Consider the following 26,374-nt stretch of genomic DNA (forward strand, 5'->3'; position numbering starts at 1 on the left):
TGAGAGTGAAACTTTTCTATGCTCTCCTCAAAGCCAGACTGAAAAAAACAATAATTTTACATCGCTGAACATGGGAGCTGCTGGTCTAATATCCAGTGTAATGCCATTTTATGAGTTTTGCTATCAACTGAATGTAGGATCTGTGATTTAGTCTTAGGTGTCTCGGTTGTGTGCTTTGCTTCTTTTTTTTGTTTCATGTTTTTGTTTGTAATTTTTTTTTCCTTTTTATTTATTTATTTATTTAGATTTAGTCATTTTAATTTTAAAAATCCTGGAGAAGAGCTGTGTCTGTACTAGTTATGTAAATGCAGTAATTATCTTCATGCTGCATTTGGATATTTCCCAATAATTTCTCTGTGTATATTTGCTAATAATATGTGCAAAATGACCTCTCTCAATAAAATGCTTACAAATAAAATGATATACCTACATTGACACAATTACATATAGGCCTGCCCTATTCATGTCAGTCGAGCTCAAACAGCGGTGCTCTCTGTTGCTACAGAGCGGTGTGTGACCATACAATTTTATGCCACAAGTTAATGAGTTTTAGCATATTATGTCATCAGACAGGGCAATGAGCAATTCCCATCGCTGCTCCCCTTTTGGCGTTTTAATGGCGTTATCATCATGGCTGCCTCCCACTTCCGTTGCAGCAAATAACCTCGTAACATGTACAACAAGCCACTTAACGGCGAAATAAATGAGTCAGAGGCCTTCTCCCTCTTGTTTGCTCTGCATGAGTGTGTGTGAGAGCGAGACAGCAGGGGAGCAAAACATACAAGGACAGAAAGCAAACCCATGCAAGTGTGATCCCTTCCATCTATGTGTGAATGAACTGCACGGTTCGGAGGGTGCTCTTTTATTCACTCACATCCCCTCTCAGTAAACCGCGTTTGTGGCAATGACGAAATCCCCCGCTGTCTTAAAGGTTTCTTTCTGTCGCCGCGCTCTCACCTCCCCTCAAGAGCATGGAGGAGGTGAGAGGGAGAAAAGCCTAAGCTGTCATCACAGTTTAGATCAGTGTCCTGCCTCCACCCCCACTGCCTCCACACCCCTTTTGCCCTCCACCCAAACCTCCAGCAGCGTATTATGCAACTTCAAAAACAAGGTCACGGAAATATCCAGAGAGGAATCAAAGGAGATAAACAGGAAAGGAAGCAAAGGAAAGGAAGCTCCCTCTTCCTCCTGCCTCTCTTTCTGCCCGTTGCAGTGTGTGATTCAGCGGGAGGTAAGACCGCTGGAAAGAGAGCGCCTGCAGCATCTAACGCATACAAATGCCCGCAGACACACATTTACACCCGCACAGACGAATGCACAAACATTGACACATACACATGCCAGACACTGGCAGCTGGAAGAATCATGATAGTTTCAACAACACATGGTCCATCGTGTGTCCTTGTGCCCGTGTGTATAATCGCGCTGCACGCTGTGAGGTACATCACTGTGAAGACTAATGCTCACCCGCGGATAAGATCAAATTTCCTAAACAAGGCATCCTCTTGAGTAAGAAACCTTCTTCTGACCCCCTCTTTGTCATGAATTATTAATAAGGCTTCTAGTTAAAAAACTAGCCCTGGTGAGCTGAAGAGACGTCACACATTACTTCTGCATTGCACTGGGGATTAACAACAGCAACTGCTGCAAAGGAGAAGAAAGACGTGTGTGACTTAAAAGCAGCTATACAGCTTTCTCGGGGAATAAAAAAAACTAGCGCTGCAGAAATATTGTAATGCTCAATTAGTCAAGGGAATTAGACAAAACTATTTTGATAACTGATTTATTGTTTAAATCCTTTTTTTAAGTAACAAGACTAAAAGTGATGCTAGTGAGGCTTTTTTTAGTCACAGCAGTGCTTTGAGCTACATGCTAGCATTAGAAGGCACACAAAGACAAACATGCTGACACGGTATGATGTTTACCGTTAATTTAGCATGTTAGCACACTGCGACGATCCCTTGTTGTATCATTTTGTGTGCTGTGTGATTCACCTGTGTGCTTTCTCTGCAGGCAGGTGATCGTTAGAGGTTATTTAAGTCTGATGCAGCTGGCAGCTCTCTCTCTCTGGCTGACTCTATTCTGTTGCTGCAGCTTTGCTCCTCTCCTTTGGATTGGTTATGTTGTCTTATAGTTTATCCTTTTGCTTTTTCTTGCACCTAACAATATAGAGATGCACCGAAAATCAGGGCCAATAATAGATAGTAAATATCCTATTTGTTGTCCAAAAAATAAATAGATTGTATAGTAAAACTTGTGATTTACACTCCTGACATTTATTCAAATTCAAATTTTAAAAGACTGCAATTGAACACATCACACTACTGACACAACTGATATCCAGACTACAGACTTCAATTATATAAGTTAACCTCTTTAATTTGACTTAATTTGGTTTAATCTGTTTTAAAAAATATCTTACGGTTAAACTTTGACATGGTGTTTCTTCCTTTTGTTGTTCCCAAACAGCGCAAAAGACGACATCACAGGGGTCGTCACAACATTAACGTTTGCTAATTAGCACTGAGGTTTGTGCACAGCTGAGGCTGATGGGAGTATCATTTGTTTGCAGGTATTTAGTCATACATGTATCCATCCGTTCATAGAACTGGACAGATGGACATGTTGACCTGATTATGGCGATAGCGGAAAAATCAGGGGATTACCAAATGTCATGCAATCTATCCAGTATTGTTGTGATACTCAGGTGGCTGACAGACCGACCAGCAGGCTGACACTGTGATCCCTAACAATATGAAATGTCTATAATATGAGAATCTGCTGGTGTTTTTTATTAACGTTATAACTGAGTGATCAGTGCTACAATGATTAGTGGATTCATCTATTATTTTGTGATTCAAAATTAATAGCCAACCATTTAGACAATCCATTAAGTCGTTTTTTAGACAAAAATTTCAAATAATCTGGTTCCAGCTGCTCAAATGTCAGGATTTGCTGCTTTTATCTGTTTTACATAACTGTGTATTTGCAATAAATCTGTTGATTTTGAACTACTGTGCAGTCAAAATATCTCTCGCTTGAACAAAACAAGCAATTCAAGCATGTCATTTTGAACTTTGAAAAATTTCAAGCATTTTTCAAACTTTTCCGACTTTTTGTAGACTAAAGAATTAATCGTGTATTTAAAAGGCTCTGAGAGATTAATTAATAATGTCCAAAATCCATTAGTTGCAGCCCCAAAACTGAATACTTTGGAGTCTTGGACTGTTCAACGGATGAAAGAGGTTATGTGAAGACATCTAACACAGCTCTGGGAAATTGTACTGGCGTTTTTCACTATTTTCAAACATTCGATATGACTGAACAATTAATTTAGAAAAGCTAACAAAAAAAATCAACAACAGGTGCATACTATATTGAGAATATTTTCAGCCATTTACCTTGCTGCTAGACAGCGATTTTGATACAGATTTTTTTTATTTAAAAATGATTAATTCAGAAAAGGCTTAGAACTGAATATCTAAATATAACTAAAGGACCGTTTGTTATTATTGAGAGGGGAGGGGTTAGTGCCCCTTTATAATGAAAACATGTTTTAATCACGGCCAGAAACTATATATTTTTTTGTATTTTTACATTTCTGATGGTCCTTGAACACATTATGTGTTGTTATACATGTTTGTGAAACAAAATTCAATGACTTTACTGAAACTTTCAGGGTATATTTTGCTTTCCAAAAAATTTCCAGCCATTCCTATTTGGAAATTCCATGAAGTTTCCGTTTTTTTAAGACTACACAAGCCCAGTAACTATATATTTTAAAATGTTACATTTAGTGCTAAATATGACAACAGAAATGTTTTTCAGTTTCACACATCTGCACAATTGAAATTAACTGCCAGTGATTCAGTCTATAGATAATGAAAATAATTGTCGTCGCGGCCCTGGAAAACAGCAAGTATTAAAACTTAACGTCATGTCACCATTATTCATCTATCTTCACAACCACAGCAGCTCATCTCTAAATGGATATTTAGTATGATAATGTGACACTGTACAAATCAGTTAATTGCTGATTCTCCTGCTTATTTACATGCTAATGTTGTTGTGTCAGCTTGCAGCCATTTTTTTCATGATGAAAGTTTGCTGTAGCTGTCTTGTCATTAAGACAAGAACTCAACACTATGCCAGATTTGAGGTCTATGTCCACTTATCAGGGTTAATTTAACACTCTTGATTCTTTTAAACACCTGCCCCAGAGCTGTATCAGCTCTACGAGAGATCAATCCAATTCTCCTAAAATAATCATCACAGAAAATCAACACCTCTTATCGGGGAATATTGTGGTGTGTTTCCTCAGCTGTATGTTTCCCTGTGACTGCCATGCATGTGTACGGTCATGTCACTACATGTTAATGGGCTTTCCTCTGATGCTACAGCAGAGCAGAGAGACGGAGGCTGTGATAGAGAGAACAGGGGGACCATTTGATGTTTGCCAGTTGAAAGAATAAGCCTTACTTTGGGTTGTGCTTTCCACAGAGGCATGCTGGGATTGAAAGAGCGCTTGCCCAGGGCTAAAGGGGATTTTTGGTGGGCGCCACACATCCAATTACCACGGTAGCATCACAGAAATCCACGGGGGAATGCACACGCAGACAGACACACATATTCGCGCACGTGCACGCGGGGCGCCCACGCAAACACCAACACGTAAGACACCGAATGCAGGAGGCTCACGCCGCAGAGGGGACGCAGCCAGATTTCACTATTCTGCTTCTGCTGGATCTGCTGCAACAGAACTCATGAATATTATAAGCATGTGTTGATATGTGGCTTATGATTTAAATATGGATAGCAATATGGAAAAACCACCAGGTTCCACCTCTTTGGAGAGCATTATTAATGCATTCAGAGAAGCTATTACTGGATTTGCATGGGCTCTTCTGATGAGCCGAGAGGACCTGCCGATCCACTAATATGTCGAGGTTTATTGGTGCATTTCAAAGCTGTTTTTGAAGTCCTCTGTTCTGTGGCAAAAGCTGGGATTTCTAGCTGTTTAATATCCCCATCAACAAACTTTAATAACTACGCGGTCCCACATCAGCATACCAAACACATACTCCGACCGAACCAAACTCATTTAAAACACAACATCCTGGAATTAATGCATTCAAACTTTTTTTTTTTTTAAACTTCTACCTACACAGGTTAATAACTTTAATATTTCCTCTTTCCTTAATACAGGAGCCCCAAGGCCGATGGGAAATCATACTTCACCAGACGTTACTATGAAATCGATTTTGTGATACGTTTTTAATTATACAAGATTTGTCATTTCTTTTAATAACGTGATGAAATGGCCCGGAGCGCCACTTATTTTTATTTTTATTGAAGATGATAAATCTCTGATATCTGTGTATTTGTAAATCACTGATGCCAGAGAGGAAATGACTCTACATTTGATAAATACACCCACGATATAACAAATGCAAACTTTAAGGTGGGTATTCAAATGAAGTTCGATCAAAACTTTTGCTTAACTTTGGATCTCAGAGAACGTGGTCCGGTCTAAGTCTGGGGTTTGTTGGATGCATTCACCACCTTCTCCACCGCCCCATAGCGCCGGCCTTTGTGCTCCTTAAATTACGTTGTTACTGGCAGCTTTTCAACCTGATGCCATCCAGTGGCATATCATGCAGACGCCACAGGTTCTGTCCAACTGAGTCCTCATGTGACGCCATCTGCGTATCATGCCGCTGTAGCAGATGCCGTCTGGTAGCATATATTAACACCACAAACTGTTCTGTCTGGACCCATTCTCAGGTTATGACGTCCAGAGGTGTATCATGCTTTTGGTGTCAAGATTTTACGCCAAAAACTCTGCAAAAGCAGCAGTATTTCAATCTCTGCCAAGTCAGTCTGCAGCTGCTACTAGTAGAAAAGTGAACAAGGTACAAAGGCTAGATCAAAATGTATTTTTTATGTTACTTAATAACATTCCTAGTTTGATATGGCATTCAAATTTGACAAATTTTAGTAATAGACGCAAGCTAAGATGTTGTTAATTAGGAGATACCCAATTAGGGACATTTGGGCTTCATTATTTTACTATTGCAGCATTTCACAAAGGCGATCAGGTGTGACAAACTGTTCCTACAGACAAAATGGATATTCTTAGAATGGAGTATGGAGCAAAGAAAATTCATACATGAATGAATGAATCACCAGGCTTTTAGGTATGTTGCACTGAAATGAACAGTTTAGATCAGCTTTAAATTTAATCGGTGATCCCTAACCTATAGAGTTATAAAACATTAAACCAAGGTTGCACTGCCTGCAATTCTGTTTTTGTACAACAATGTTCAGACTTTGAAGTAAAAAGTTTTATACCTTACTACAAACTTATGGCTATTAAAAATAAAGCCATTGTCCTCATATATCAAAAACTACTTACTGTTCAAAGAATTATTTTTTTTTTTTTTACTTTTCAGGTCCTACAAATCAAAAATAGCTAGGATCCATTAAAAGTGCATACCAAAGAAAAGCTCTGGTCTCAGAGGGTTAAAGTTTTACTCACTTTGTTCAAAATCATTCGGAAAGCTACATATAATTTTTCTTTTTCTTCTTTCATGTTTGAGTTTGAGCGAGAAAACAGCTCTAACATGCAGAAGCAAAATAAGCGAGTAAATCCTGAAGTTCTTCTTAAGATCCAAAGGACCAGCACAGCAGTCCCCAAACAATCAACTATAGATCGACTATTGACCTGCAATTTCACACAATCAACCTTACCCCTAATTAAGCTCGGAGAATAAAAGCCATGGCGAGTCTGGCTCTAAGCTCCAGAAAAAAGTTGCTGTTCAGGAAAGCTTTTCTGCTTAGCACAGAGACCTTTGATTACAACCCAAGAGCGAACGGATATAAACTCTGCTCAAACATATATTTTAGCAACTTCTCAAGGTAATCACGCCCATGAAGGGTCACTGGAGAGGCAGAGCCAGCCCATTCCTTGTTGTCAAGATGTCTTAACTGCTCAGAGATGATGCCACTCTTTGAGGCGTTTGGTACATACCCAGAACGGAAGGACGGATAATATTGCGTGCAAAGAAAAAAGGCAACGTAAGGGCACATGGACACAAAACAGAAGGGAATGGGGAGAAGCAAAAATAATGAAAAGGGCTAGGAGACCATCTCAAGCTGTGAATGTGGCATTTGAGGAGGCCTGCTTCAGGCTTCACTCATCTTCAGATGAAATACATCTAAGTGACATGAAAGACGAGTAAAAAAAGGACAGCCAAATGTGTGTCTCTCTGTATGCACATGTATATGCATGAGAGTTTTTTTGTTCTTCAAGACCAAAAACCAGATGTGCCTCAATCTAAGGCCACCACTGCCCCCCCGGTGAAAATAACTGCAGGCTGACATTAGGCTTGGGCTGTATCGCAGTATTACGGTATTCCAGGATATTTAGAAATCTCGAAGGTATGCTTTTCAATACTGTCACAAATACAGGTGCTCCTCTTTCTATTAAACTAACTGTATGTAGTGCACAGCACGCACCACCAGAGCTCCATCTCCACTCTCTACTAGACCAGGCAGCTAAGCTAAAAGACACTGCGACACCTTGTAGTGGAGGGCAAAGTTACAAGACTGTAAACAACTGCCGGCCAGCAATGGCAGAGAGACCATCAGGAATAACGGCATGTTTTTTATATCTGACTTGCTAAATTAAGGATTTATTTCGACCAAACTCGAGCTGGTTATTGTTGGAGCAGTGGACTTACTAACGAGATTACTAGCAAGAGTAACCAAGACGGTGTGGGTGAATTTTATTTTGTGTTTGTCAAGTTTGAATGAAGTGTGTTTTATGATTAACTAACGATGCAATTGAGCCTCACCAGTCTTCCATGACCAAGAAAAAGTTTCCAACATGTGTGGTTGTATTTCTCTGTTTATTAAGGAAAATAGGTGTAAGAATATTTCTGTTTTTAACTTTTTATTTAGGATATGAAAATGGGTTCTATGGGTACACACCACACAGACACACACATCCCTCCTACATAGGAATAAGACAGATGCACTTCACAGTTCTTTAGCATCGTTGTGTGTCGTTGTTTCACATCACTTTGTAATCAAAATGCATCTTTTTTTTGTTTTACATCTCTTTGCAGCCATTTTGTGTCTCTTCAAAGTTGTTTTGTGTTTCTTTTAGATTATTTTGTGTCTTTTTTGTCATTTTGTGGTTTTTTTCTATTCCTTTGCATCTCTTTGTGGTCACTTTGGATCTCCTCCTGGTCATAACTCTCACATGAATGGCCTTAAAACATGCATTAACTCACTGCACCACACACAGTCTGGCAAGACATGAAAAGCATCAGATTTCTTTCCAGAGCAATGCTGCATATAATAAAATTTCCCTATGCAACAGCAAATTCAGAATTAATCAGTAATTCGACCTATGTTATTATCTCTTGATTTGGTAAAGCTCATATTGCGGCACATATGTCACAAATTTGATTTGCCTGTTATAATAAAAACATTATAATAAGACTGACTGGCTTGAAGCAAAACAAATCTATATCATAAATGGTTGACGCAAGCCTTTGTTGAGGCCAGGGGAGAGAGAACCGAATCAAGTGAGAATTTCATTGAAGGCGAAAAAGCGTGGGATGATTCCTGCGCTGTTTGTGGCGAGGAAGACATTCTCCAAAGGGAAGCATGCTGTGAGGACACATATAGACAGGGTCATGGGTCAGATTGGATTGCTAATAACTGAAGGCCAAAGATTGAAGAGGATGCACCCTTGAGGACACTCAGGGCAACACTGCTAAGTAGCTTTTTCATTGTGGCTATTTCTAAAAAGTCATTCCTATACACTTACAGTGTACAAATATAACTGCTGGTACTGTGAACCACAAAGCCTTTTCTGCAGTAGCCTGAATAAAGACAAGAAAGGAGAACGCAGACAATCAGAACTGGGCGAGAACGCCAACATCTGCATTAAATCTCGCCCTGAGATTTCTTTCTCCACTTAGTGAAATCTCAGCGGAGAAATGCTTTGCCTACTCCACATAACTCTGCTTGCTTTGCCATAGGAAGCCATTAACTGACAGCACACGGCTTGAGGTTATCCCCATGGGTGTAACAGCCTTTGGGATATACTGTGTCTGGCGGAGAGATGAAGAGAGCATGACGCTAAAGAGATTAGCTGTTACATTGTGAATTCCTGTTAGAAGAATGAGGTTTTAAGAGACTATTGAGGGATACACAGAAAGCCAAATAATACAAAAACTAGAATTACCGCCTCCCAGTTGTATGCCTCCATGAACCAGTCAAGTTACACACACAGTTTGAATCCATGTCTGTGAAAACATGGATGCTTCATACACATCTTCCCCCCCGCAGCACAGAGGATCTATCTAATCAGCACGGTTTCAAGATGGCCACCCAAGATTAGTGTCACCAATCCAGCATCTGGCCAAGTGTCTCCCCTTCTGCTCCTGAGATATGATGTTTAATTATCGCCAGAGAAATGTTTGTGCAGAACATTATGATGTCACAGTGAAACATATTCCATGAGGTCACGGGAACTTTGACCTTTGACCACCAAATTTCAATCAGTTCATTCTTGAGTTTACGTGCATGTTTGTGCCAAATTTACGGAAAATCTCTCAAGGCCTTCTTGAGATACTGTGTTCATAAAAACGAGATGTACATAAATCACGGTAACCTTGACCTTTAACCACCAAGTTCTAATTAATTTTATTGCTGGGCCCAGGTGGATGTTTGTGCTGAATTCCAAGAAATGACATCAAGGGTTCCTTGAGATATTGCATTCACAAGAGTAAGACAGATGCAAGGACACAGCAACCTTGACTTTTGACCACCAAATTCTACTCAGTTCATACTTGAGTCCAAGTGGATGTTTGCGCCAAATTTGAGGAAATTCCCTCAAGGCTTGTTTTAGTAATGCAATCAAGAGAATATCACAGATGCAAGGTCACAGTAACTTTTGACCTTTGACCACCAAAATGTTATCAGTCTTGAGTCCAAATTGATGTTTGTGCCAAATTGTGACAGTGACCTTTGACAACCAAAATGTTATCGCGTTCACAAGAATAAGTTGGACGCAAGGTCATAGTGACCTTTGACAGCTAAAATCTTATCAGTTTATCATTGAGTCCAAATGAAGGTTTGTGCCAAATTTGAAGAAATTCCCTCAAGGTATCACATTTACAAGAATGGGACGGATGGACGGACAGACAACCATACAAGACATACAGTGAGGGATAATGCCTCTAGCCACAGCTAATGCCGGCATGGACACATAAAGCAGGCTCAGCAGACAGTTAGATAACCCTTTAAAAAGGGTAATGAGTGTAAAAGTGCACGTAATGACTGCATCACATGTTCACGGGCACTTTGAGGCATCCATGATGCTCGGAAGGGCTGATGTGTGAACGTGGTGATAAATCACATCCCTAATTTAATATCTCAGCAAAGTGTTGCCCTAGATAGATGAAAAAGCACACACGCACGCAGAAAATGAGTACACATGCTCACACACACACACACACACACACACACACACACACACACAGAAACTGCATGTTCATCTGTGTTGAAATTTCACAGTGCCTCTGCAGAGCCACAACTCAACAGTCTCAGTTTCCTTTTGCCAGCAGGGGAATGACTGGATTTGAGAGAAGGAGGGAAAAATACATGATGTGTGTTTTTTTTAGTTGCATTGGTGCGTGGGCGGGGAGGGGCGGTATTGATATGATGGTAGTCTTATCCAGGGGTGCGTGTGTGGCTCCCCTGCTGTCTGGCATTGGTTTGGAGCTTGAGACTACTGAGGGCGTCATTGTCAACACATTTACTTCGCCACTGTTCCTGCTTGTCAGAGAGGCTTAAGCATTATTCGCTGCAAAGATAAGTAGGCCCCTTCCTGCAGTCGCCTCATAGCAATGAAATGGTGGTGATTTTTGAAGAGACACATTCATCCAACCCCCCCACCCACCCACCTCCGAACCTTCATGCGCCCACCCCTCCCTTCATGGCAATCTCATCTGCTCTCGTGCACAATTGTAAGGCTGCTGCGAGGAGCTTTCGTTTCTGCAATCACTTCACATTTGTTTCAGCGATTGATTTCCTGGCATGTGAGGGGAAGGAGAGAATGAGCGAGTGGGTAGGCAGCGAGAGGAGGGAGAGGGAGGGGAGGAGCGAGCGAGGGAGGCAACGGGAAAGTCAGAGGACGTGCAATGCCAGGCTCACATACTGTCACCATGACAACAGACATCACTTCACAGGAGCAGCACTTAGGATGCCTGTGTGGGCTGAAGTGACATAGTTGAAGGTTGGCATTAGCCTCTTGTGGGTGCCAAACGTTCCAATCCTCTTCTGGCTTCGTTTTTTGCTTTATTTCCTCCGCCGCCGCCACCGCCGCTAAAAAGGCGCCCTGTTGCTCTTGTCAGCTACCTATTGGGAATGCTGACTGATTTGTACTTTATGTGTGTAAATGTGGGTCCTGCCAGTTTGGTTTAACAAAGACAATTCAATTGACTGAAATGTGTAAGGGAAGACAGGAGGAGACATTCATATTCAATGAGCCCCCTTTCATCATTTGCGTCACTTTGAAGCTGGCTAGAATGTATAATTCTCTGTGATTTGAAGTGATGCCAATCATGGAAATGATAACTCTAGATACGGAAACACACGGCAGACACTTAAAAGGATCTATCTTCACAGCTAATCCGGCTGTTCATTAAGAAAAATCTGTAGCACTTTATGAGGGTACACAATTGATGTTTTTAAACGCAAAACTGATGCATGACTCATCAAGATCTAATGCATGCATTACTGGATTATATAAGACGAGCTTGATATTAATAAATGATCAAGTTTATGCCATGATTTAAGACCTTATGAATAATCAATTTACAAAATGAATTTTAATACACAGTTAAGTCTTACATTAATTAACATGTCATTAAATTAGCTGTAAACCAGGTAAAAGGACAAAAGTCTCTCGCAGCCTCTCTTAAAGCATACCTGCTTCTTTTCTTTGTGCACAAATTATAAACCTAGCTAGAGGGATTTTGGTCTGCTCTTATCAGCATGCAGCATGCACAGCTGCATGCCTCGCTCCCTGCATACCGTCTTGTCTATCCATTCACATGCAGTGTTTACGAAGCGGCCAAACTGTAATGCATGTAAAAGGCATGACGGTATAATAAAAGCATGAATGTTTGTTAGAAGAAATGGAGTGTCATGAGACAGTGGGATAAACCAAAAAACATCCAGTAAGTGGCATTTTAGCTGCACAGCGGGTATATGATGAGACACTAATGAATGGACGACTGAAGTCGGAGTTATTGGTTAGAAATTGAGCAGAAAATGTAAAACTGGAACACAAAGCAGAGCTCTGGCTCATATGAGGGGATCATGCTTAAGCCTATAGGGTTTAAACTCGTTTGTTTTAATTACAATTCTAATTGTTTTGTCTCAGAAACTGTAAGTCTTGCAGCAACCACAAGGGTGCAAAGATCTGCAATCTCCCCAAATATCCATGCTACAAAATTTACACTGATCAGACATGTGGTCACGCTGAAAAAAGGTGTTTCATTTTATGATAGTCTAAATCTTTCTTTTAATGGAGGTTTTTCTCCTAGTTGGTTTTGTGTTTTGGTCAACCACACATAATACATTTAATCAGAGTACTTAAAGGAATACTTCCACCCCCAAAATGACTGATTGTATATAAGTTACTCACCCTGTGGTCGGCTGGATATACAGAGAAGAAATTTTACAGGGAAATATTGTGCTTGTTACTCCACTACATTTATCTGACAGCTGTAGCAAGTTTGCAAATTAAAGGCTCTGCACACTCACACAGGTGTTTCCAATTACTGCGACTGATTAGACCTCGCCAGGTGCACTGGGCGGAGCTATGCTGGGAATTACATAATTTCACCAAACTCTTTGCACCACCGAAGATCATGAAACAGATACAACAGAATCAACTAAAGGTTGAGGGAGATGTCAGGCTTTTAGGGGTAGGGGTCTCATACATGAAAACACCTTAGTGGGAGGACGAGGCTTCATTATTCAACATTTCTTTTTAAAATATAATGCATTATTATTGATTCAACTAGACAGCTGCACTGCTTGGCCTGTTATTAAGGAAACCAAAGTCAGTAACCACACACTGATTTGAAAAATAAGAGCCAGTGTTCTCTACATAGTGTCATGCAGGTCTGGATTCCAGATTAGCAATAAACTCCCAGTGGATGTAACCCCCCAAACAATAAATACATGCTGATATGCTTATGTTGTGGCATTAGGTTAGTATGCAGTATAGAACAGACAGAAGTGATGAAGAGGGGGAGATATATGGGATGAAAGGTCCCTAGCAGAACTTAAAAGATTGACTATATTAAACATGCACACTCATATTCCTCTATTATTCCAAAAATGACAATATTTTGAATTTGATACAGGTCATGTAAACAGCATATTTAGTTTGGGTATTCCCAGTTAGGCCTTTTTCCTAATGTAACATTTTCTGATTGGCATTAATCCAGTTTCCAAGCATTCTTTGGACGTGTCTACAGCGCATTAGGAATATGCATCCGATCATCTATTTTTTCAGACACAGTCTCAACCGTTAACAGTCGGCTCTGTGTTTAGTCATGAGTGCATTGTATGCAAACAAACTAGCTCAAAAATTTACAGGGCTTTGCGGTAGAGTTGGTCTCCCAAAAGGAAACCCTAAATTTCAGGTTGTAAGGAGAAAGAAATCTCCTTTTAAACATCATGAAGGAAATAAAAGACATAGATATCAACAGGTTTATGGATTTGTGTAAATTTCTTAACATCAACCTCTTTAATAATATAGTTGAAGAAATGAAAGAGAGATGTTTTGTTCACAGGGTCCAACAAGTCTATTTGATGCAAAGAAGCAAAATGGCGCAAGTTTGTCTAATGTTCCACTTTTCAAAATTTTGACGTGATGAACGACATTTTAGGGCATGTTAATTGGAGTATGCATGGCTGCATGTAAACAGAAATATTGGCAGTTTATTCATTTACATTAGACGTTTCCATGGCTTAGTAGGCATATTGTCTTTTTCACAATAATGGCAAAAACAGAATATTTTGTGCATGAAAATGTAGTTAGTGGTGTTGTCTAAACCCCTACGCCAACAGGACACCCTTGTCACTGACTTTTTATCTTTAAAGCATGACAATAGTCTTTATGATAGTCAGACTTGACCAATGTAGCCAGCCCGTCATATTCAGAAGGAAAATAAGCTGTTTTGGTGGCTATTGTTGCTTCGAAAGTATAATTTTCCCATTTTCTTATTAAAATGACGACAGACACTATAATAATATGTGTAGAAATCACAATGCACTGCCACTGGTGGTCTTATCCCAAAGATCTACATCCGCCATGAGTCATACTGCAACTGCATCACCACTGTTGACCAGTTTTGCTTCTTAAAGCAAGAAATTGTTGCTTTAATTTATTGGAGTTGGTTCACATGTCTGTCAGCACGCGGAAATGAACACTATTATAAGAAATGAAATCACCACAGATAAAAAGCCTTGCTGCTGTAAAAGGCAATATCAGCAGGACCAAGGTTGACATTTAAGATTTAAATCTTGTTTTTAATGATCTAGATGATGAATGGCCACTTCATCAGAATGTCAGGCATCGAAGAGAAAAATATCAGTTCTGGTTCAGCGCAGGTGAGAGGTCGCACAAGACTTAATTTAAAGCACAGAATTACTTTTGAATCTAAATAAACAGGGGCGTAAGGCTGGTGTAGTCATACACCGGGACAGGACTTAATGAATGAATGCCTACAAGATCATTAGCAGCAGCTTTCTGTCCTCCGCACTGTATAGAGCGGGACAAGTAGCTCAGGGTTTGGGGATGTGGGCTTAACAGTTGAAGCAGCCAGCCAGGTTACAATAAGCTTCTTTGGTCCGCGATGGGGATTTGGCCTTGAATGATCCAGAGGTAAATTGTGTTCATGAACTCATCCAAATCCTCACAGTGGAAGGAAGAAAGTATTACAGCTGTTCATGATGTGTGCAAAGTAGCTAAAGCTACAGTATACTTTTTTTTCTAGTTTTGAACACAAATCATCAAGAAAAATATATTCCATTTATCACAGCCGTGCACGCCTCTATCTCTGCTTTGAAAGAAAACGGGAATGAAATTGCTTATTTTCTGTGCAGAGGACATTGCAGTAGTTGTCAATGCTGTTAAAACGCTGCTACAACCATAAAGCTTACAGCTCCATTTTCCATTTTGTCCACTGCCAAACTATACACAGCTACATCTTCCAAAGTAGTTAAAGGGGGCAGACAGAGGGCAAAACTGAAAGTGGCATCCCTCCAGTGGAGTGTGTCCCCACGGCAACAGGGACACACACCTCCCATAAACATGGGAAACATGATCTATTGGCTTCACAGCTGAACAGGAAGTCACAGAGATCAAATTAAAGGGGCACATCACTGTAAAGCCCGATTTATGTATATCGGTCAGTCAATTATATCACAAATCTATGCTCAGAGTAATTTAGAGTGATCAAATTCCCATTGAAGTCGACTGTTTCTGCGCTGATGTAATTTTTGCCAATTAAGTTTATTGTTTCACTGTTACGTATAACTTGTTCAACATAATGGCCTAATATGGATGGATGGATGGATATGTATATATGGTTACATAAAATGATGCTGTCTTGCATTGTGGGAAATGTAAGAACCAGTGTTAGCTTGATCTTGACCAAAACCAAGGACTAAAAGTCAGGGTAGCCTGGCCTCTGCTGCCTCAAATTTGACCATTTTAAAAAAAAAGACCTATACTATATTGGTGCAGTACCCCTATAATTTGAAATGTGAGTGAATTTAACATCTAGTTCCCAGAATCCACCACACTGATAAACAGCTGTTCCCTCCAGGTTCATCCCAAATGGTGCGTTCCATTTACACTGGGAGGTCTGAATTTCTGAGTTCCCAGTCAGAAATTTCAACTGATGTCTGATTTCCAACCTGGAAAGTTGGAGTAACCTCACCATCCCTGTCACCATTCTCACAGGATCTGCATATTGCCAGTTTACATGGAACTCGGTTTCAAAAGTTTGCGTTTTCAGGCCCACAAACGCTGTTGTCGTGTGAAAGAAAGGCCAACAGAAGTTTAACTTTCATGCAAGAACCGTTACTGTGTAAACAGCCCCTAAAGCTTTAGAATTCAGGATTTGAGTATTTTCTGACGTATTTTATCTCGTAGAGCAAAGTGTGAAAGTCTCACAAGCTTGTGTTAACCACAGACCTTATTTTCAGGCATCGAACCAAAAGCCCACCCAAAAAAAACAATGACTTCAAGACAAAGGAACCACAAGTACAAAAACTAACTTCTGAGTTTGAGGACTCATTCCTGCAGCACTTTAGTCACAACAGAAAAACAGCCTAGGAGACTCATTTGAAGCTCCCTAATACCCAGATAACCACCTTTTCTCCCCTTTCAAAGTCGAGAAATAGGTACCAGATACACCAGGCCAACTATTGGGGGCTCAGAATGAGCGTTCACACTCAGGCCAAGAGGATCCTACATGAGGACGCTGCCTTAGACTGCCCACACACACATACATTCATTATTTCACTCTTTTATAATGCATGGATTGATAGAACTGACGGGATTACACCTCACTGGAAAAACATCGATCACTGGATTGTATCGTAGCGTGAATGTAAAACTGTGACAGATATCCGGTGAATACTGAGCACAGCAGGAGAGCCTCAGACTTTCAGTTAAAACATCGTCTCTGCAGTGTATATTCAGTGCCAGTCTCGGAGGACTCGGTCCAAAGAGAACTGACATTCGGTATGATTAAGTTGGTGCTATCTGAAGCGCCTTCTTCTCTCCTACTGCAACGAATTACTTCCCCTGTGCCGTACCCAGCTGTATATCCTCATTTGCCTCTGATTGAAGCGCGCATACTGTAGACGTCCCTCCGCTGTTCCCCAGAGGGCAGAAATGGAGGGAGAGAGACAGGCGGAGGAGAGAGACAGGCAGGGAGGTAGGGACTGAGAGTGGGAGGGAGGAGAAGAGATAGAGTTATCCGTGGTCTCATTACGGTGGGAAATGTGAGGGTCCCGATCCAAGGGAATGATGAAGGACTCTGTGGAGGAGGCCTCTGAGAACCAACAAAGACGGCTTTAGTTTCACTGGCAGAATGCATTTGCATAGCTTAGAAGCCAAAGCGACTGAACCGGGGCTCATGAAAAGAAACCCCAGCAATTGCTTGGACTTCAATGCAAACGAGAGCGAGCGAGAGACAGAGAGAGAGAGATGGAGAGAGAGAGAGAAGTGGGATGGGAGAAAAGGCAGTAACTTTTTTCTCTTTAGTAACATAACACGAAACGAGATCAGGAGCATCTGCACATCCCATGGAGGTTGTCGTCGTCTGTCTTTGATGCAAAGGGAACATACTGAAGGCGGTACATCTCCGGATAAAGTAACAAGCAGAAAAAAAAAAACATTTCCATGCTATCATAAGTGTCATGTTCCATTGTAGGCGTTTGATATTATTATCGAAGGCAGCAACATTTGAGATAATTTGCCAGTTGTGAATGTTTGGCAGGTTTGTAGGTACATCCAGAAGAGCAGCTGCTGGCCTTTTGGAGCTCCGGAGAGCAACGCAGAGAGGAGCAGAGGTCGAGATAATAGAGCAATCTCCTGGTGGTGTGTGTGTGTGTGTGTGTGTGTGTGTGTGTGTGTGTGTGTGTGTGTGTGTGTGTGTGTGTGTGTGTGTGTGGTGAAAGTGATGAGAACAGAGAGACACTCCACAGGAAGGACGAGGGAGGGAGAAAAAGAGGAGAAAGAGTGGAGCAGATGTTGTACTTTAGTGGTGTCTCTCGTTTTCCCTCTGTGGCCTGGAGTCATGGAGGGATGACTAGCCTTCATCAATCCTCTTTAATGACTCTGGCAGCACCACTTAACGCACTAGTATGTGATTTCTTCATTACTACATCATGATTCCGCCATTTAGTCCGCGGCGATGACGTACGCCGACGCTCGGGGATAAAGAGTAATCGTCTAACGTCCCCTTTTTCGCAAACGTTCCCATTCATCTGCTCTTGGGTCAATTTGGAAATCTGGGCAGGAAAGTGATAGCCGAGGCTTTGAACGCAACAAAAAAGAGATGGAATCGAGCGGTAAGAAATATATATGTATGAATAGCTATTATTGAAACAGATTTAACTGTGGAAAATAGACCATCCAGCACCATATGATACCTCGATTTCAAAGATATGACCGGAGCGTTGAATTCAGGCCGTGCCCTCTATAAAAACCTGTTGTGAAACTCTACCACTTCAAAGTTACTGGCACCATTATGTGTTATCCTCTCACAGCCCTCATTTTATTCAGTCACACACCCGCTGCCTTTCACCTGTGGTGCACAATACTCCATTTCACCGACCCACCCTCCCCTCCTTCATGTGTCAAAACCTTCAGCGAGTACAATGGGAGGCAACACAACATGCATGCTAATGTTTTGCCACCATCAATAATAAATGCTGACTTTTGAACCTGGGCAATGAATTTTCATTCAGACCACCTCCCTGGAGACGTGCAGTCCGCTTTAGCAGCTCAATCACCAGACAAAATGATGGCATTATACATTACTGCAAACCATGGACACGGTCGTTATGCACATCACTATGTAGGGGATACGTTTCAACCATGCTGTGGTTAGGTTTAGGCACAAAAACAATGTTTTGTTGGGAAAAGATCATGTTTTAGCTAAAAAAAAATACTAGGTTTAGAGGGCATAATTCCTTCAGGAGAGACTGTGATGTCTCTGTAAAAAACAACTGCTTTTTCTACCATTTTTCTGGCAGGAAAAGCAATGATGTTTTGTTACAAAAACAGCTGTTTAGTGCCACTATTAGGGCACAAAACATAGCTATGTCTCTATAGAAAACAGCTGATTTTCATTGCTTTTAGTGCCACTATCCTAGCAGAAAATGAGGCAAAGTCTCAGCAAAAAACAACTACTTTTCATGCCACTGTCCCAGCACAAATCACAGTGATGTCTAAGAAAAAAAAACACTTTTTAAACCACTATCCCAGCAGGAAATGCCGTGATGTCTCAGTAAAAACAGCCATTTCTCATGTCACTATTCTAGCAGGAAATGCAGTGATGTCTTGGTGAAAAACAACTGTTTTTCTTGCCATCTCTCAGTAAAATGCTACGCTTTTTGTTTGACTATCCTGGCAAGAAAAATAGTGACGTCTCTGCATAAACAACCACTTTATTAGCAACTATTCTGGCATGAAAAACAGCTATGTGGCTGCAAAAAGATACTGCTTTTCATGCCACTATCCCAGCAGAAAACAGAGCAATATCTCTGCAAAAAAATACTTTTCATGCCTCTTTCCCGGCAGGAAAAGATGTCAAAAAAATATCACTTTTTGTGCCTAAAAACCCACTAGAAAACAGTGATGGGTCGCTACAAGACAATCATGTTTGGTGCCTAAAAAGCATAAACAGGACTTAGCCAATGGCTTCTTGCCATATAAAGGCATGTAATAAACAAAGTTTGAGTACATGAGTATCTGTGTGTGTCTATCTAGGCCTTTTTTCTTTGGTAGTGATAGAATATACAGCAGCAGCAAGAAAGCAGGACATATGTAAATGCTAACTCCTTACAGTAGAAAAGGTGAAACACAGGAGTGATAGGAAGAGGGGGAGTGTGAATTTTCAGGCTGCACAACATCCACGCAAACACACAAGCACAAACAGTTAAGTGCTCAAACAACTCCATCTGCCACATTCCTCCATCTCTGCTGCTGCTGCTACAAGCCCACTAGTCAACACACACCTCTATGGCAACACCACATCGAGCATTATGGGATATGATTCCTTCTAATGAGCTTGCGTCCTCATCTGCACACACACGCCGTAGCACAGACAGCTCGCTCACACTACGAATCCGCAGCTTTGATCTGACATTCATGTGATCGGTTTTGATAGTTAGCGTCACGCCTGTCTCCCCCTGAATATTTGTGTATGTCGGAGAGGGCCGGTTTGATAGATACAGATATTGAATCAAGCAGCGGCAGTGATTTCTTGAGACATCAATGTTTGATGAGAGGTTAGGCCCTCGGGCTTTAATGCGTAACTGGAGGAATTCACCAACTCCAAACAACAAACACCCACGTCAAAATCTTCCACTGCCTAATGAGGGCTTCGAGATTTGGTGAAATCTTCGAGGTTACACCACGCATTTAAAAAAAAAATCTCTGCAACAGGTGCTAGAGGGAGAAAATGTGGTAATATGATTAACTTTTCACATACGAATAGTCATGCAACAGCTGCCCTGACATGTGCTGTGATTTATTATCTTATTCGCCTCCTCCCTGTGGAGCAATAGAATAGATAAAAATCCTGGCACACCATTGGTCAGGTGCAGCACCATGACTATTCCTGTCATGCTCACAGTAACCTTTCACTGCTACATCATCTCTGCACACACACACCGAGCTTTTTTTTAGTGCTTGGCAACGGCCCCTGAAACATCCCACTTCTCTACTTGACCTCCCCGTGCAACCTCTGCTTTGGTATGAACCGCTGTCACCGCCGACAGGTCGGGGCTGTACACCTCAAGGTTTCCTCCGTGGTCCAATGTTGGCGCACATGAATCATTATTTCTTCACAGTGCTGCTGCTGCTCAGAGAATGACGATTCATGTGAGACATCATCTGTGCCACTGGTTGCACAAGCAGACACAGACAGAAATGTGTGCTCGTTGTTAAGTGGATGTGTGTGTATGGGTGGGAAATTCAGACAGACATAAGGAAGAGGTGGGCACCACAAAATAATTCATGACTGTGCATACTGAATGCCACCGCTAGATAGATCACATTCAAAAACACCAATGTGCAACATCGACCATCTGAATTATAATTGCATGCATCTAGGTGACCAGTCTGTGAGGCTTTGAGACAAATCTACCAGTGTCATAATATATGAATGTAGCCTACTAAATTTAGCCTGCTCACCAACCATCATGAGTGATGCATTGGATGAGAAAAGGGGGGCTGTGCATGATTGGCTGCACATTTGCTGTATAACCTCAGGGTTGCTGAGAGCATTTGGAGCCTCTCACTCAAACATGACATTCAGACCTGGTTTGTCACCCTGACACGAGTTGATGTTGCATGCTTTTTTTTTCTTTTTTATGAGAGTCTAAGGGGATTTACGAGCGACCACTGTTTTACAAGGTCATGATCACAAATTGCACACACTCACCGTACACTCCTTGGCAACGGATGCCCTCCACGAGCAGCGCCAGCAGCCCCAAAACACAGATAATTAGATCCATCCTCTCACGTTAATCTCTGCATATCCAGCGCTCAGTGGCAAGAAGTCCTTTCCGGGGTGGTGAGGCGCATAGACACAGCGATCCACGATTAATATAGTCTTTGCTGTAAAGGTATGTATGGCCTCTCACTCAAAAGGACTCAGGTAGTGATTGTTTTGATGTCCGCTGCCATGTAGATAGGGGGGGGACGCGGTGCGCTCGCGGCACAGAGACGCCGCGGAGGATGCGGGGAGGCAGGCGCGGGGGCTGCAGAAAGCCCGGCCTTACCGCAGACAGAAACGTCTCCTCGTGTCCAGGTAGCTCCTCTGGTACTTTAACGAGGACCCCCGAGGTGCCAAACCGAGGGGGGACACTGATGCTGTCGACTACAGGCGGACGGAGGCTCGGTACCCACGGACACAGCTCCTCAAATCCAGCGGTGCCTCCGCCGCTGCTGCGTTGACCGCAAACGAAGCCATCACACACACACAAAAAAAGACACAATTCTCACTGTTTTCACCTTCTGGGCGGTCTTCAAGCTGCCGATACTACGGTGGAGGCTCGTGCGCTCACACAGTCACATCACGACTGCACCCCGACTGACGCCGCGCGCTCGACTCATCTCTCCCGGTGGCAATGACAAGGGGAGGGTCCAGTCCCGGTGAGGAGCGGCGGATGGTTCCTCCACAGCACCTCGGCGATGTTGCCTCGGCGAGACCACTTTCTAATGAATTCACGCGACGCTGGGAGCCGGATGTGCCCGCCGTGGAGCCAGTTGAGCATCAGTCACGTTGCGCAATACGTGCTACGGAGACCGAGTGGCACCGCAACCGGTCTGTGGCTACGTCAAGAGGTGCGTGGCTCCGAGCGCTCATCTGTATGGGAGGCTTCGCTCAGCGTCAGGAAAGGCATGAGAGGCGCAGCTGCTGGATGCTGTGAGAGAGAGGGAGAGAGAGGGACGGAGAGAGGGAGAGAGGCGGGGGGCAGAGAGGGATGGAGGGAGGGAGGGAGGGAGGGAGAGATGGGACCATTGGAATTCAGGAGATCGAGCTTTGACAGACCTTTGCAATCAACACTGAGCACTCAGTCTATACTCCTGTCTGCTCATGTTTCACCATGCCTCCTTTATCAGACAGGGAGGATGAGATGCTGTCTGTCATGTAGCATTCATCTGCTACAGCACATTACTTTGGCTTGAAACACTAAGATGTCTGTGTTAGTCTATCCAAGCACACACACACCCACACACACTCTCTGCTGCTGCTGCTGCTGCCACAGGCGTGTTTTTGGCAACTTTTTAGCAACACGTCACTTTTTAAGTTTTGAGGAGGTACTAAGTGGTTCCCCAATGGGGTCCCTGCAGGCCCTCGGGGGTCCCGCTGGCAGTTCCAGGGGGGCTCCTGCAAAACGAGATAACCTGTTTCATTATATTCAATTTTGCCATATTTAGTGAGAAATATCCCCAATTAAAAATGTGGACTATTCTGACCACACATTCTGCCTTATTGTACCCCAAGAACAGTGCTCACTAGTCATTTGGACAATTTCAAGGTAACAAACGTTACACTCACTGTAAAATCTGACAAGTTAATCTAACTTAAAATAATCTTGGAAAACTATTACCATGAAAAAGGAAGGTGAACAGGACTGTTAATCTCAATTCATTTTGACTTTATTCAAAGTGTGAATCTTACTTGAAATGTAGTTGTATTTACTTCATTTAATGAAGTTGCTGCAACAAGTAAAATTACCCTGTTCTTAGTAACTTCAGTAAACCAAGTTAGTGAGACTGAACTTGATCATCACGAAGAGGATTTTGGCAATGACGACATTTGGAGATCTGCTTAACATGTATAGGAATATATACAAGTATGACTGACGAGGACCCAGTAGGATACACATGAATATAATATACTTTTTTTACTGAAGTTGCTTGAACTTCTAAAGATTGATTTAAATAACAGTATTTTTTAAGACGCAACAACTTAACACAATTAGGCATTTATAATTACATTTAAGCAAACTTAGCAATTAGATAAAAATTACAACAAAAGTTAACGTAAGTTTTCAAAGAATTAACTTGTCTTCTTAAATTCAGTCAACTTAAAAAACGAATGCAGCCCAAACTGTGACTTTTTTAAGGTAAAATAAAGAATATTTTTTACAGTAAACTGTACACAGCTTAACAAAGCCGATGGCCTGATTTCCCGGGGTGAGTAAAATGCCACCATGGGCGTGTCGTAACTCACTTGCCTGATTGGGAAAAAATGAAAGCGAGTTACTGTAAACAGGAGTTTAGTTGGATGGTATTAGACATTATGGGCAAAATAAATTTCAAATATGATCATTTGCTTGGGGGCTAGTAAAAACTGACTTTGGGTGAGTAGATTTTCACATTACATTACCATTGAACCCATTGTAAATGGCTCCACTTTATTTTTTAAACAAATTTCATCTAGTTTCAAGAGGATACGTTGATCACAAACAATCCTGGACATTACTTGACATGAAGCTCATTCAAAATGATTAGTAACTAATTAATGTTCTTAAGAGAGTAAAAAAAAAGAATCATTATTTTAAGAAAATGGCATGCGAAATTGAAAAAGAAAAAAGAGGCAGAACTACATACATCTCTATACAAAAATGTCCTTTTTCATTTGCAATTAGGGCTGGGCAATACAGAAAAACTGAAATATCACAACATATTTGACCAAATAATTAGATATTGTGGCAATATTGTAGGGTTGAGTATTGGTGCTTTCGCAAAATATTTAAACAATGAGATTTTTGATAAATAGTTATCAGTAACGTGGATATAATGACGGGAACAACTAGTGCAGTGTGGTAAGTTTTGAAAATTACAATGCAGCCTTTAATACCAAAAGACAACACTTACGATACAAAATCTGTTACAAAATCTGAGACGATATGTAATCTCATATCATATTTCAATATAATATATTGTCCAGCCCAATTTGCAACTGTCATCTCCTCCATTATGTACACCCGTCTCAATCCTCAAGTCTGTTCCATAGTGGGAGATTAATGTCCCAACGAAGAAACAGTTATCATCTTCCTTGCAATTAATAGCACCCTTAAGATATACAAATATTCCCCATACCTCTTGGTATACATTGCAACATTTAACAGAGAAGATTGAAAGGTAAATCAACACCTAAAATGACTCAACTCACTATTAATATTCTCCTAAAATCCCTGCAAATTGGACAATCCTGTTTGATCCCCAGTCATTCAGTGTCATATTTTCTGCCAGAGCCATTTTGTAATATCATACTGATAAAAAAAAGTTGGACTATAGCTGTTTCCTAGCAACACTATGTCGATTATATTGTATTAATTAATGTTTTCCCCAAATGCAGCAGCAAATGTTACACTTTTGGGACAAACAGGTATGGATGCCAAGAGCAACAGTTTGATTCCTGATCAAACATACAGTAAAAACACCAAAAAGCACTCAGTTTGATTCATCGTGATCAAATCTGGCGCTCCTTTAATGACAAATAATCGTGTTTTCAGGCCTCAAAGTTTGGTGCAAAGTTATTGCTAATTCAAAATATGCATCATAGTTAAAAAAAAAAGTGATAAAATATCCACATTGTTTTGTGGCATTTTGACACTCAAGCCGAAGAAGAAGGAAGAACACCTCTTCAAAAATGTAACATTATCTTGACAAGTGATTTTTCCTTATGTATGTGATGATTTCTTTCTTTAAATTAAGAATATATATTATGTTGTAACAGAGAAGAAACGATGAATTGAAGCCCGGCCAGCGTCCTCTGAGGGCTTCTTCTCTGCAGGCAGCTCTGGATGAGCTGAGGAAGTGACTGCTGGAGCACTCGTGTGTGTTTTGGCGCCCTCTACAGGACTCCATCAACTAAATCAATAACCATGCAGTCATTTGGGGTTATACCCAGTTTTGTGACCAGGCTGTAATTTTGATTGCACATGCTCACTGTTTAAAATAGAAATAAAGATGACATAATGATTATTTCATTGCCTCAAGAGCCTTCCATCGTTGTAATTCAGCTGAGCTGCCAATATCTGTGATCCTTAGACGAGGACTTGCAGCAGAGCAGAGGAGTAAAATAAATTTAGTGGAGTTAATATTTGATATAGGCTATTCTAAATTTAATTTTGGGAATCTAAATGATTCATCTTGTCCATCCTTTTTTATACCGTCATTAGTGCGGTGCCCTTGAACGGCGCGGTGGTGGAGCTGAGGAGATACAGAGGCTGTAATTGTTTCAGATCTTATTTTCTGCCAATAACTGGCTTTGTTTTATCTCAAATGGTGCGTGGAGCGGAGCTCTATAAGTTTATCATCGCTTTAATTCAGGGTGTTTAACCATCTCTTGCTCTCCGTCTGTTCACTCCCTCTCTGAGAGAGTTTATGTGCCTGTTTTTGCAAGTGTAAGAAAAGTGTTCCTTTCTCTGCAGATCTCCAGCCAAAAAGTTATTTTATATTCAGCATCATCTCGAGTTTGAAATCTCTGCCGCTGAATCCAAATGTTGGACTTCACCACATTTGCAGGCTTTGTGTGAAAATTCCCGGGAAGTCCGCAAGTGCTGAGGACTGTCTGAATCCACAGTTCATCCGGTCCACGAGGGACCTCAAGGCGACTTTTCTGCAGACTTCCAGAGTTCGTTCAGGGTGCAGACTTCAGCTGTATGACGATACGTTGATAAAATCAATGTTCTTTATTTACTGAGTGACTTCACTTGCCTAAACCAAGACACCTGACAATTTATCTTTTCCCAAACCCTAAAACGAACTTCTGTACATTAAAGACATAACGCTAATTTCTGCGATATCATATGAAGTGTGGTTTGTGCATTTTTGTGAGATATTAAGGAGAATTCTTTGACTGTATTTGCGTACAAACTTTTTGGGTTTTGTCGCTTCAACTTTGTTAACAGCGAATAAGAGGTTTCAAAAATTTAAATTTATCACTAAAACAAATGCTAGTTGTTGGATCAGATACATCCCAAATTAAGCACGGACTCTTGTTCACTC

At 41.3% G+C, this 26,374-nt stretch overlaps 1 protein-coding gene across 1 annotated transcript in view; it reads right to left on the reverse strand.

The window, feature by feature from the left end:
* The window catches only part of LOC121955372 (MAM domain-containing glycosylphosphatidylinositol anchor protein 2-like), a 250,182-nt gene extending 228,822 nt beyond the window's left edge, over positions 1-21,360 (reverse strand). Inside the window, exon 1 of the mRNA XM_042503302.1 lies at positions 21,288-21,360. Within this exon, the coding sequence (XP_042359236.1) occupies positions 21,288-21,360 (73 nt within the window). The remainder of the gene's footprint in view (positions 1-21,287) is intronic.
* Between the last annotated feature and the right edge of the window lie 5,014 nt (positions 21,361-26,374).

Source organism: Plectropomus leopardus, chromosome 16, assembly GCF_008729295.1.
Source record: "Plectropomus leopardus isolate mb chromosome 16, YSFRI_Pleo_2.0, whole genome shotgun sequence".
Lineage (NCBI taxonomy): Eukaryota > Metazoa > Chordata > Actinopteri > Perciformes > Serranidae > Plectropomus > Plectropomus leopardus.